Genomic DNA, 13,112 nt, shown 5'->3' with positions numbered 1-13,112 from the left:
AACTGTGTTGCTTAATTATACTTTATTAGTGCTGTTGACTACCACTTTTCTTTGTTTAATAGAAAGATAGGAGCTAAAGAGAAGTTACTCAGATCTGCCTATATTTGTATTTTCAGTAAAACTTATTATCTCCTGGGATGAAATATCAAAGCTTGAGAAGACTTCCAATGTTATCCTGACAGAGAGTATTCATGTCTGCTCCCGTGGGGAAGATCACTATTTTTCCATGTTTTTGCACATTAATGAAACATTCCTTCTCATGGAGCAGCTGGCAAACTATGCTGTTAGGAGACTTTTTGACAAAGAGACATTTGAAAATGACCTCGTCCTTCATGACCCCCTGCAGATCACCAAGAGGTAGCGTAATTGCTTGTAGCCTGTCTGCTCGGGGCCCAGTGCTTTTTAAGACAAACGGGAGGAGAATCCTTGCCTCAGGGAAATAAGTAAATTTCGGCGAAGCTCTTAAGTGTCTTGTTAAAAATTGGCATCAAAGTAATGTGAGGCATTGTAACTTATTACTTTGCAGTATCAAAAGTCTATGTGAAGGCAGGAACTGATCAAACCTTCAGAAATGGGCTCCTTCTATATGGTTTACAGTAGTTGATGTTTTTAAAAGGTATTTTAACAGCATCTAGAAATAGACACTGCAGTTCCATTCTTGATTTTCTACCAAGAATCCTGACGAGGAAGGAAAAGGTGGAGAATAAATGATTAAATGCACTTATGCAGATAATAACTGCATGGCTTTTCTGCTACAGGATATAGGTGATAAAATCAATGAGTTACAGATGGGTATATAGCTTTACTTGTTTATGGCAGTGTTTTAGGCAACGGAAAAGATGCGTATGTCAATAACCAGATGGTTAGAGTCCTTCCTTCTTGAAGAAGATGTGTGGTTATTTCATGTTGTAAGATTTGAGTTCTAGCTTCTGTAGATGCAAATGTTGTCTTCTCCTCAATTCATATTCTCACTCAGATGTTGAAGTGTTGATCTGCTAGTTACTGTGAAAAGCAACCAGGATAAGCAAGTCTATTGTTATGTAATTTAAATTCACATAAGGGGACTTTGAAAATATTATCTATACAAAATATGATATTATCTATAGAAAATATGATAAAGCATTTTTCTAATAAATTTCAGTCTTAACCTGATTTCCAGTAACTCTATTTTACATGTTCCTAGTTAAAACCCCTTGCAACTGTGATGTAAAAGGGAAATGAAAAAAAGCCAAGTCTTTGTATAGTAATTGTATAGTAAATAAAACCTGTTCTTGGTTGTATTTCCTGGGTAATTGATACCTCAATTTGGTAGCAATGCTGGAGAGAGAGAGTGCTCTGTCACCAAAACGTTGATTGTGGTTGCAGTTATCTGTGAAGAATTTTTCCATGGCAGATGTCTACAACATGTGCTACATTTCTAGCTAATTGGCCCTCTGTCAAGCAAAAACTTGTTTTAGGTTTAAATAGATTATTTTGATGGGTTGGGAAACAGAGCAGGATTAGGCTAATAATACGTTGTTTTCTTTCATTTTCTCTACCATCTTTAGGCCCTGATTCAGCAAAGTGCTTCACTGTGTAAGAGCATGCTTGAATCTATTCCTATTTAGTGAAGCATTTAAGTATTTTGTTAAGTGGGTGTATACAGGTTTGGTCCTACACTCTGTTGCCTCTTTAGGCAAAACGCTTAGCCCTCCAGATGGACACCGCAGATTATGGGAGAGCATGATGCTTACATAGCCTTTTCCCAAGGTATTTTAACTTTCTTATTTGTAAGGTCATTTAAATATATTTCTTTTTTTTTCCTCTTTTTTTTTGTTTGTTTTCTTTGTAATCTAGAGGCCTAGAGAGCCGAGCCCACAGTGAGCAGTTTAGTGCATTCTTCAGGCTACCCAAAGAAGAAACTTTGAAGGAAGTTCATGAATGCTTCTTATGGGTTCCTTTCACTCATTACAACACCCATGGGAAAATGTGCATTTCAGAAAACTACATCTGCTTTGCTAGCCAGGATGGCAGCCTGTGCAGTGTAATCATTCCATTAAGAGAGGTAATGGAAACTACAGTCAGAGCCTGCTTTACCAGACAATTTGCATTTGCATAGTTTAATGCCAATTTAGCAGATTTTCGTTAGAATCTGTTTAGTTTATGTGATGTCATAATTTCTCCTTTCCTTGGGTAGTGCATGTACTAATACTGGTTACAGAACTGCTTTCATGTCCCAGCTTTGTCCCTTGTGTCTTTTTTGCCTTATTACTATGATTTCTGTAGCAGGATACAGAATCCGAATTTTTAAATACTTTTTTTTTTTGTAAAATAAAAGCTCATGCTTAATTCTTGAGGTTGAGTTAAGGGGAGATTGTGAAGATAAAAAGTAAAGAATTGTAGAGGGTAGAGGATCTTGAAGACAATTGTTCTGCCATGTTACTTTCTTAGCTCCGTTGTGCCATTCATCTCTTTGCAGTAGTTGAGCAGTGCCATCTATTCATTCGTCTATAGGAAAATCCATTGACAGTCTTCAGCGAGCAAATATCAATGCCATTACAGCTGGTAGTCTTGGCAGACTGAATAAGGACCATATTGCCAAGGGCACAAAGTTATGTAGAGTACTGTAGCTAGACTGAAATAAAATCTGGGAGAAAAAAAACCTTCTTCATTCCTGTGCTAACTTCATGTGATCTGGGACATTTCATGTGATTGCCACATTTCAGTCTTTCGGTGTTAGAAGCTTTTCAGCAGCACCTGGACTTGTAATACAATAGCTTAAAAATTAACCAGGCTCTGTAATTGCTCTGTATACTCTGTACATACTGCCAATGTAAGACACCTGACAGTGCAGTGAACTGAGCTGATTTCAGCAGTGCATTTGGTGTTCCCCCCCAGACAAGGGACTTCATTTGATCTTCTGTAAATAGTCTTGCAAACAATACTGATTTCTATAAGCTGTGAAAAAACAGAAGAGACTGTGTTAAAGGAGCTGACTCTAAATGCTCTCATGCAGACTGTCAGGTACTGCAGAGTTGTTTTGTTTCAGCAGTCTTTCATTCTTTGCTTTCAAGAATGTAAAAGCATCAGCAATGACAGCCACTCCAGCTATTCACTATTGTCTTGTAAGAATGTGCATTATTAAAGTGTATTAACTGCTCTAATCTGTAACTGTTCCATCGTGGCAATTAAAAGCAGCTCTAACTGTCATGTTATGACAGCTGTCATTGAAATGGTATTCTCAGTGGAAATTCATTCTTGTGAAACTTGATTCGTTTGATTACTCAAGAGCCAGGTTTTGTCTGTTTTTGGATGGTAAAAAAAAAAATAACAGCTCCAGCAGATAGAAGGAGGAAAGATATTCAGATTTGCATACTTGGAGCTGAGAAAACCTTTTCAAAATTTTTTTTGGGTACTCTGTAGAAAAACTATCACAAATCCTATTGCCTTGTATTAAAATAGCTCTAAACCACTGAGCTGTAAAGCAGTAAGTTACTTGCATGACTAATTCTGTTTGTGTGGTGCTACTGTTTTCATACAACTGTTTCATGTATGTCTATGTTTTTAATTTTTTTCTTTTAGAAGCAATTTGTTGAGATGAGATGCATAATTAATATATCCTTGCCTCCGTAGGTCATAGGGGTGGATAAGGCTGATCCAGCCAACAGAGGAGTCAGCATTAGTACCAAAGGAAAAAGAGCTTTTCGTTTCACTGAGGTTAAAGATTTCGAACAGCTTGTCACAAAGCTCCAAATCAAATGCAATGCAACTTCAAATCCACAACATATCATAAGTACAGAGGTAACTGTTCAGCTAATTCTAATTTCTTATTACCTGTTCCTAGGAATTAGGTTTTCCAGTCTTACAAATAGTTTACATATTGTTGTCAGTGTTTTGCAGTGTAATGCCATACATTTTTAGTCTGAATCTAGACACAAAAGGAACAACAATGTCTGCTTCACCTCTATATTACAGGTTATGTCTTTTTCTGTTTTTTTAAAATAATATTCCCATTTCTTGCCTTCAGACCGTTCACATTAAAGTCTGATATAAAAAAAAAAGTCTGACATACAGAGTGATATAAAAACATGTTTAACTGTGTTTTTGTCAGCTGACTCGTTGAGTCAGAAAGATGATGGAATAATTGTAAGCGTGCTTCTGGATGTGAAGAAAGCTGTGTGTAGTTTCACGCATAAGAAATAAGAAAATGACAAAACAGCCCTAGCAAGCATTACTCATTACAGTTTCTGTATCTCTTCCATGAAGGTTTTCTCTTGAAAAATGTAATCAGCTGGAGTAGTCTCTAAAATGACAGCTGTAAGAAAATAATCAGCGTCTCAGCAAAGTCTCTACATTGAGATTTTGCTTCTTAAGAGTTACTAGGTGCAAGTGGAGTAATAAAAGCAAAATAGCTTGATAGCAGCAGGAATGTTCAGCTAGTAAGGGTACAACAGCACAACCTTGAGAAACCTGAGTGGTAAGGTCTGCTTCTCAAGGGCGTTCCCCTTCAGATCACCTTCTTTTGGGTAATATCTGCATTGCTTTGGCATAGTGTGATAAATTGTATTGCTTTGGTTTTAAGGTGTGGAAAAATAAATAACTCAGTTAATGCCCATGTGAATGTTTTGAATAATAACGTTACTGTTGAATGCATTATGTTTTGGATTCTTTGGCTTTACTTTCTATTAGGTTTTGAAAAGCAATCCAGGTTCTATTGCTGTTTCTGAAATGCTCTTAGCATTTCTGTATAGTTCTGTATGGCTCCATTTAAATTATTATTATTATTATTTTTTTACTTCTGTGATTGATGGTCTGGCCTCCCTGTCTATTATAATTTTCATAATGAGTTTTGGCCTTTTATAATTAAGTTCTTGGCTGTAGAGGTGGATTTTTCAAGTGCAGCCTCCTGATAGCCTGGCTGTGCAGAACAGGGACTGCTGGTTTTCATTTATTTTGGAAGTTTGTTCATGCATATATGAATTGTATGCAAGTCTAAATTTTAATACTGTATCTGGTACTGGTAAATTAATATCATAAACAAGGGTAGTCTTGAAACAAAAACAGTTTCTGCTATCAGTGCTGCTTCTTGAAGGATTGTTTGGCATTTATAAACTACCATTTGTTAATTTTTATTTATTTATGAAGGTTGCAACTAGTTCTGCCTCTGACAGTCCAAAGGATTTTGATAAGTTACCAGCAAAGATGGGTCAGAGAGATAACAGCAAAACCGTCAGTACAGAAGCCCTAATGACTGTCTACCATCCTCAGGATGCTGAGAATCTAGACTCTAAAATGGTAAGGGATAAAAATGGCCAACAGGCTTTGGAATCTAATTGGAAAGGAGTTAAGTATATTCCAAATGTATTCCAGCAAGGCTTCTGATTTCCTCTGGGGCTTTGCCAATCTTCTTTCATCTGCATGTTCTGTATTTTGAGTCCACAGGGTGCTTCTTCATGGCTCCATTCAATTTTCTGCTCGTCTTGTTTAATAATGATACGCCTTATCTTCATGGAGCTAATTCCTCTTGCTCTTCCAGCCCCTCAGGGAAGGGTTGGCTGTTTGTTTTGTGATAGCTAACATATTTCATATCTATCTGAATTGTCAAGGTAGAAAGTCACTACAGATGCTTGGGGAACAAGGAGAATGGTATCAGGAAATTGACTTCATTTCTTCATTGCTTCATTCTTTTTGTACTTCATTGTAACAAAGTTATGCTTTGGATATATATTTTTAATTATTATTTTTTTCAGTAAGTTGTACTCATTTTGATTCTCCAAAATGTGTGCAGTAAGACACAATTTTTATTTTAAAATTAGTCTTTCAGCAAAATAGGGTAAATTCAGGTATGGAATGTATGATACCAGAAAATAAAAGCCCCTTTGGCAGGAATGAAAGCAAAACAGGTTTTTAAGTTCTGATTTTTATAGCACAATGAACAGAAGTGGGAAAAATCTACTTTACCTTTCTGCAGATCACCTTGAATTGCTTTAACAATATTAAATCTTACTGCTGCATGTGTAGAAAATGTAGTGGCAGTGTTCACCCTGTCTCAGGACTGGAGCCTCTCGTGAGATGCAACACCAGATTGTCAGTTGCTTTACTTCAGAGAAATTGAATTGCTTTTTAGGTGCATAATCAATAGTTTATTAGAAGTCTTATACCTCACAAAGGACCTATTTCACTGCTGCCAGCCACTCCTCCCACCTCCCTGTACTCTGCAGGTAAAAGCCTCTTACTTCAGTTATGTTTGAATAGTTTTCCCTCTGAAGCAGGTTTTACATACGTGGCTGGTCCTACTGAAGTTCAGATGCATACACAGTTGTTTTGTATTTTGACAGTAATTGCTATTTTGTAAAATGTTCTCTGTAGTTGATAAATATCTGATTAAATGTTAAACTGATAGGGGCTTAAGTGTTTTCAGCTATTAGTTCCCCTCCTTAATCCAACTAGACTTCATTCTCCTGCAGTTTTCCCTGATCACTGATTCTCTTCCATTGCTATGTGGAGTTCATGTAGATAGACTGAGGAGAGATTTAGAAACTGTGGTAAAACAATGACACTGATGCCATGTAATCCCTCTCTGCTTTCCACCATTTGTATGCACTCTGTTCCAAATCTGTTAACTGATGTAATGCAACAAAGCATGATGAATCAGACAAAAGGAGAGTAACCTGTTTTGCCTGTTGAGTTTCTATGGCATGTTATCTCATCTGTGTCAGTGTTACTGCATTTTTATTGCTGTTAGCAAGAACAATTCATAGACACATTGAAGCCACGGTATGTTACTTTATCTGAATAACTAAGCAGGTATCTGTGGCAGTATGTTTTCATCTTGAAAATAATAATATGCTTAACTACCTTGTGCCATCATGGCCAGATGCTTTTCTCATAGCTTGTTTGTTAGAGCTCACAAATTAGCACAGAGAAAATGGGAACCACACAAATGATCTGAACCTTCTCCCTATTTTTCTTGGTTGTCTTTTCTACTGCTTTCTCTGTTCCGTCTTTTTGTCCTTATTCTATCAATTTGCTCTTTACCAAGAAAATTTTATGCTGTTTATGACAAAGCAGGAATAAAAAATGGAGTATAAGGGTATTTAAAAATTGGCCCAAGTTATAATCAGATTGGTGTGTGTGTTTGTATATCATATGAACATATCTATATTTATATGTAAAGAGCTGACAAAGGATCTTACAAGTACCTCTGTTTTTCTGCCATTAAATTTGCTTATTTGTTATGCTGGCAATCTGTTTTTGGAATGCATCAGGAGAACTATGATGGCAGAATTTGTCTGCACATTTGCACCATACACTGGTTAGCTGTCTTACTGGTTTATCACTGTTCACTGACTCCCATAAAATACTTCATGGTCCTTTGATAATTCTGTATTTTTTGTTGATGTGGTGTCAAAGCTGCGAATGGTTCAACCCAAGGTAACAAATAGCACTGCCTACCCGTTGATTTAAAAAAAAAAAAAAAAAAAAAAAAATCAGTTTAGCAGGGAGTCCTCAATTGAAGTTAGAAGACAACAGATATGTCTGAGTTCAGAAAGCAATTTGCAGGGATAAAAACTACTGTGTGTTTTTGTGTTGTTAATTTCAGAGATAGTGTCTGTGCTGAGGAGGTGCCTCTACTTCAGTTTGTTGCAGAATGGAGGAGGATTTTGCAGATACTTTGCTTGACTTCGCTGTCCTTTGGCACTCATTGTTGGTTCTTGTCAGATGGGTACTGGATTAGATTTACCTTTTGTCCAGTCTGGTATAGAAATTCTTGTAAGAATTAAGAATGTAAAATACTTTTGTGAGAATACTTTAAAAAATGGTTATGTAGGAAATCCTATTGTATCTCAGACTTAAACTATGCACAGGTTACATTTTTGCTCTGATCTGCATCAGCCTTCATTTCAGATATCAACACCAATACCAGTGCTGCCGCTTTTAGTTTACGTGAATATAACTAGGAGCAAAATAGTTCTTTTGTCTGAAACATGAGAGAATCTTCCAGTTTACTTAATAGTCTTCTTTTTTTTTTTGCTTTTCACAGTTGAAAGAAAAAATGAAAGAACAGTCCTGGAACATCCTCTTTGTTGAACGGGGACACGGTGTCAGTATGTTTCGAACAAAGAAGACTCGAGACTTGGTGGTAAGAGGGATTCCAGAGGCCTTAAGAGGAGAGCTCTGGCTACTGTTCTCAGGTATTGCCTAGCAAGTATAATTGAGTCATTTTGTAGACTCTGCTGTATAGATGTTCTAGTTACTTACTGACCATAGTCTGCCAAAAAACCAAACAACCAACCAAACAAACAAACAAAAAAAAAAAACACACAAAAAACTTCTTTCCTGTGGCAACTTATCTAAATCTTTCTGAAGAAAGGTTTCAAAAGACTTCAAAAGAATAGTCAAAGTTATTCTGTTCTGCATTGATTCAGAATAAACTCAACTAAAAATAGTAAGAATGTGCTGTATTCTTAAAGTTCAAGGGGACAATCAGTTTCAGCAGTGTCTCTTTACTTGCTAAAAAGAAAAGCAAGTTTGCGGGACCATTTTTCAATTGTTTTGGTTTAAGCTTTCTGAGATGATAGTGTTCCTAGACAAAAAAAAAATGTTTTCTGGCAGGGAATTTGTCTCTAGTATCGTTAGTTCTTTGTTATACACTGTTGCTTGGTTCAGAGTGAGAATTGTACAGGAATTGTGGACTTTGATACACATATGGGATCTCTTGCCAAAACTCTAAGTATACTTTTGTGGCTTTCTGCCGTAGAACACACCTGTGTTGGAGCACTTAACGTGAGGAAGTGGAGGCCTGGGGAATTAAGGCATTGCTTTAAAAGGTGCTTAAAAGGCACCTCTGTGCACTTTTGATTCCCATTCACTTAAACACTTACAAAAGTGGTAGCCACTGACTTGATCAGAGTCTTACAGGTAGGCTGTGTAGATTCAGAAAATAAGCTGCAGGTTCTGAGGAGACACCCGGGACCTTACCCACTACCTGTACTCATGGTGTTCCCCTGGGCAGAGCATTCTGCTGTTCTAGAGAGTCTATTTTTTTTAACAAATATGTTTTAACCTATTCATTCAGCCTACTGCTGTATGGTAGTTGTTTTTGAGGACATGTGAATGTGGATTTCTTTGCTAGTTTTCTTTGAGTGTTTATGTAGACATTTATGCTTCTGTTACCAGATATCTCTATCTTGGATTGTGTTGACATAAAAGTTATGGAATGAATTAGGTAAATATCAATCCGTTGCCAAGTTTTTTCTATTCTGTTGCCAGTTCTACAAAAGAAAAAGTGTTTGCCTGAAAACTTAAGCAAAATTGTAGGTGAAAGGAAGCTTCTTTTTCCCCCACAATGAAACAGGAAAAAAAACAAGTCAAAATCGACTTTATAATGGATAGTGACTGGAATATGGAAAGAGATTTCTTCCAAGTCTTATTTTATTTTGCTTTTCTGTATTTATTTCAGAGTGATTGTGTTAATATCAGTAGAATTACTCTGTTACATCACTGTAATAGCAGCTGGAGATACCTTAGTAGTCATCAAAAATGTTTGTACAAATTGCAGAGAATTATCTACATACTTTATTGTTACCCTCTAATGCTGTGCAATAACATTTATTGGCAGGTGCTGTAAATGATATGGCATCCAACCCTGGTTATTACACTGAGTTGGTGGAAAAGTCCTTAGGAACATGCACGTTAGCTACTGATGAAATCGAACGAGATTTACGTCGTTCCTTGCCTGAACATCCTGCTTTTCAAAGCGACACAGGAATTTCTGCACTCAGGAGAGTTCTGACAGCTTATGCCTACAGGAATCCCCAAATTGGATATTGTCAGGTACAGCAGTTTTGAGAATCTTAATATTGGTTGTCTGAACATTCGTTAACCGTATCAGTATCGTGACACCTCATAAAATAAATCACAGGAACATGTAAAGGTTTCCTTCTCAGTAGTTCACCTGCATTGCTTATTTCATCCCACTGTGTGACATGAGCTTTTATGCTGTGCTTTAATTTGTTGTTAAATGTTGTCATGTCCATTGCGTTTATGCCTGAATTTCTACTAGACTTTTAAAACTTAACAATATTTTTATGTAGTTTAAATACTATGCTCTGTATTTGATAACGTGGAGGTAAAAATCTTACACTTGATAAGGCTGTAGATTATCGCAACACTCTAAATGCATGCTGTAAAATGTCATCAGAAGTATAAACTTCAACAAATGATAGAAGAGTTGTGTTTTTAGGATTTTGCCACGTGAATGTTTCCTTCCCTGTTAAAATTTGCAGGCAATGAACATTTTGACATCAGTACTTCTGCTGTATGCTAAAGAGGAAGAAGCATTCTGGCTGTTGGTTGCCGTGTGTGAAAGGATGCTACCCGATTATTTCAATCGTCGAATCATTGGTAACATCAGTCTATCTTTTGGTCTGTCTAGAAGTGAATATAAGCGATCATTCTGTGAGAACAAGTCTAAGGAATGAGCTGAAGCCTGAACAGTGCAGAGAAACTGTGGTATTTGGTTCAGTACTGTAAAGTAAAAAATGGAAGTAACACAGAACATCCCAAGATCCTCCTTAAGAGAGTGTGGATGTGATTTTCAAATATTGTCATTATTCTAGGGATAACTACTCAGGAAGTAGTCACTTAGTTCTTTTGGAATTGTAACTGCAGTTCATACTACTTATTGGAATTTACCCAGCTTAAATAAAAGGAATAGAGTTACTTCAGGAGCAGACTTAGTCTTTGATCTGGCACTCAATGTGTGCAGCTCTAAATGCTAGAAGAAAATTGCATGTAAAGTTTCTCCATCATTGCAGAGAGAGTGTTTCGACTGACAGGAGAATCACTTGCAGTAAACATGCACCCACAAAGGTGCTAATGTACTTTACAACATGCAAGCCTCTGGATCCAGGTACAGAGTGCATAGCTTCCAGCACAGGGAGCAGAGTCAGTGGTGCCATGCAGCTGGGTCTGTGCTCGCTTTTACAACAAGTCGCAGTAGGATAGGGGCTAGGTTTCTGGCCAGTGCTCTGAGAAAACAATGCTTCTGTGTACTAAGATTTGGGTGGTGGTTTTGTTATCCTCTCCCTGCAGGTGCCTTGGTAGATCAGGCAGTGTTTGAGGAGCTCATCAGGGTTCATCTGCCTCAGTTGACAGACCACATGACGGACATGACTTTTTTCTCCTCGGTCTCTCTCTCCTGGTTCCTTACCCTTTTTATCAGTGTGCTGCCTATTGAAAGTGCAGTCAATGTGGTGGACTGTTTCTTCTATGATGGAATAAAGGCAATCTTGCAGCTGGGTCTCGCAGTGCTGGAATACAACATGGAGAAGTTGCTGACTTGTAAGGATGATGCAGAAGCAGTGACTGTGCTCAACAGGTATTGGTGTAACCGCTGTTCTTACAGGCAGTGTAGCAGCTGCTGTAATTTCAAACAGATATGTCATTTCCTCTGAAAATCCCGTCTTCCCTTTTTGTTTTTCATATGTTGCATGTTTGAATGGGGTAGGAACTAATGAGGAAAATGAGGAATTAATGGGAATTCATGAAGAAAATGTAATTTTTACTTTAAGATGCCATGCAGCTTGGTATTTATTGTAAAACCTAACTGTACTCATTAAAATTTTTAGCACTTAATAGCAATAAGAGCACATTCAGCCAGTTTCTAATTTATTAACATTTAAAATAGGAGTGAAATTTTAATTTTCACTTGAACCAAACAAGCTGCTACTTCCACTTGACACTCAAGCTTTTGATGATTATTGTGAACTCCTTGTGAACTCTGGCTTTCAACACTTTATCCGGCTGCAACACTTCCATTGTACAGTAAATCCAGCCTGCAGCATTCTGGTAGTTGTAAAAAATGATGACGGTGGTTTGCCTTGCCTCAAGAAAAAAGAAGCTATCACTCCATAGATGTTTTTCTCTGTTTTCTCAGTGTTGGCAAAGGAACCAGCTAACCTCTGTGATGGGACTGTTCAGTCTGGTTTTGTAGGTGCGATGAATAGTGCAGATCAGGCACGTCCTGGTTTATGTATCTGAGGGAATTAAAATTGCCTCAGTTGCAGTTCAGCATAAGCCTCCATTCCTCTCTCCCGGTTATGCAGTACATTGCTGCTAGTTGGATTATAGAACCAGGGGAAAGCCAAGTGAAAGGGAGCTCGGGAAGTCTCTAGTCTAACTTCTCACCCCAGAAAAGACTACTGCTAGCACTAGGTCATGTCAGCCATGTTACTGCCTAGCTGGGTCTTAAAAGCTCCAAGGCTAGAGGCTCTGCAACCTTCTTTGGGTAGCCAGTTCCTGTGTTTGTATATCTGTGCTACTGTTACAGCATATTTGTGCTATTCATGCTGATACTCTTTGCTATTTCCCACTCTCTGCTTGCTTTTTCTTCAGTAGATGCTGATGTTATCCTTGTGTTGTGATAATCTGCTTCCTGCTGATATTTCATGTGTTTGCTTCACGCAGGTTTTTTGACAGTGTCACCAACAAAGACAGTCCTTTGCCTCCAGCTGTGCAGCAGGGCGCCAACATCAGCGATACAAAGAGTGACCACCCAAAAGTGGACATTACTGATTTGATCCGAGAGTCAAATGAAGTATGTGTTTTTGTGGGTAAGGTTTTGCATCCCTTGCAGTGTTTACATAATTAATTGGGTGGGTTACATTGTACAAACCACAGTACAAAACCTCTCCAGAGGCTCTGTGTTTTCCTGAGTCTCACTGAAAACCTTGTAGGTTATGGGATAGGTTTTTATTTATTTATTTATTTAACTGTCTGGAGTGTGTTTGCTAGGCTGTCCTGAGTGGAGTTCCCTGGTTTCATCATAGGGCACATATTGCTGTCCACTCTGTCAGGTAAACGACAAAGAGAGCATGGGAGAAACAACCCTTGCATTTGCTGATTTGAGACTGGTTACTTTACATTGCAGATGGTGGTAACATTTGTCATAATGGCCAGTGCAGGAAACGGTGTGCTTGGGTAGTTTATTGTACTGGTGAAACCGTGTTTTGAGTTGTGTTGGGTGAGGAAGACAAATTGATCTTTTAGCACTTCGAGTTTGCCAGTTTTGATTTCTGCAGTGTTCTAGCTTCCCAGTTCTCTAATGGGGAGGAAGTAGCTTCTCATTT

At 37.8% G+C, this 13,112-nt stretch overlaps 1 protein-coding gene across 3 annotated transcripts in view; it reads left to right on the top strand.

Moving 5' to 3' along the window:
* Positions 1–13,112, top strand: part of TBC1D8B (TBC1 domain family member 8B) — a 39,075-nt gene that overhangs the window by 14,206 nt on the left and 11,757 nt on the right. For 2 of the 3 annotated variants that reach the window (XM_035324067.1, XM_035324068.1), the window contains 9 exons: positions 117–357; positions 1,837–2,044; positions 3,613–3,780; positions 5,125–5,274; positions 8,024–8,174; positions 9,602–9,816; positions 10,269–10,386; positions 11,077–11,362; positions 12,451–12,580. In XM_035324067.1, coding sequence (XP_035179958.1) covers positions 117–357; positions 1,837–2,044; positions 3,613–3,780; positions 5,125–5,274; positions 8,024–8,174; positions 9,602–9,816; positions 10,269–10,386; positions 11,077–11,362; positions 12,451–12,580 — 1,667 coding nt within the window. Of the gene's footprint in view, positions 1–116; positions 358–1,836; positions 2,045–3,612; positions 3,781–5,124; positions 5,275–8,023; positions 8,175–9,601; positions 9,817–10,268; positions 10,387–11,076; positions 11,363–12,450; positions 12,597–13,112 lie in introns of all 3 variants that reach the window. The other variant, XR_004750247.1, reaches the window with a different exon arrangement.

This window comes from Oxyura jamaicensis, chromosome 4 (assembly GCF_011077185.1).
Source record: "Oxyura jamaicensis isolate SHBP4307 breed ruddy duck chromosome 4, BPBGC_Ojam_1.0, whole genome shotgun sequence".
NCBI classification, from domain to species: domain Eukaryota; kingdom Metazoa; phylum Chordata; class Aves; order Anseriformes; family Anatidae; genus Oxyura; species Oxyura jamaicensis.
The sequence above is the reverse complement of the archived record's forward strand: the minus strand, read 5'-3'. Positions and strand labels throughout refer to the sequence as shown.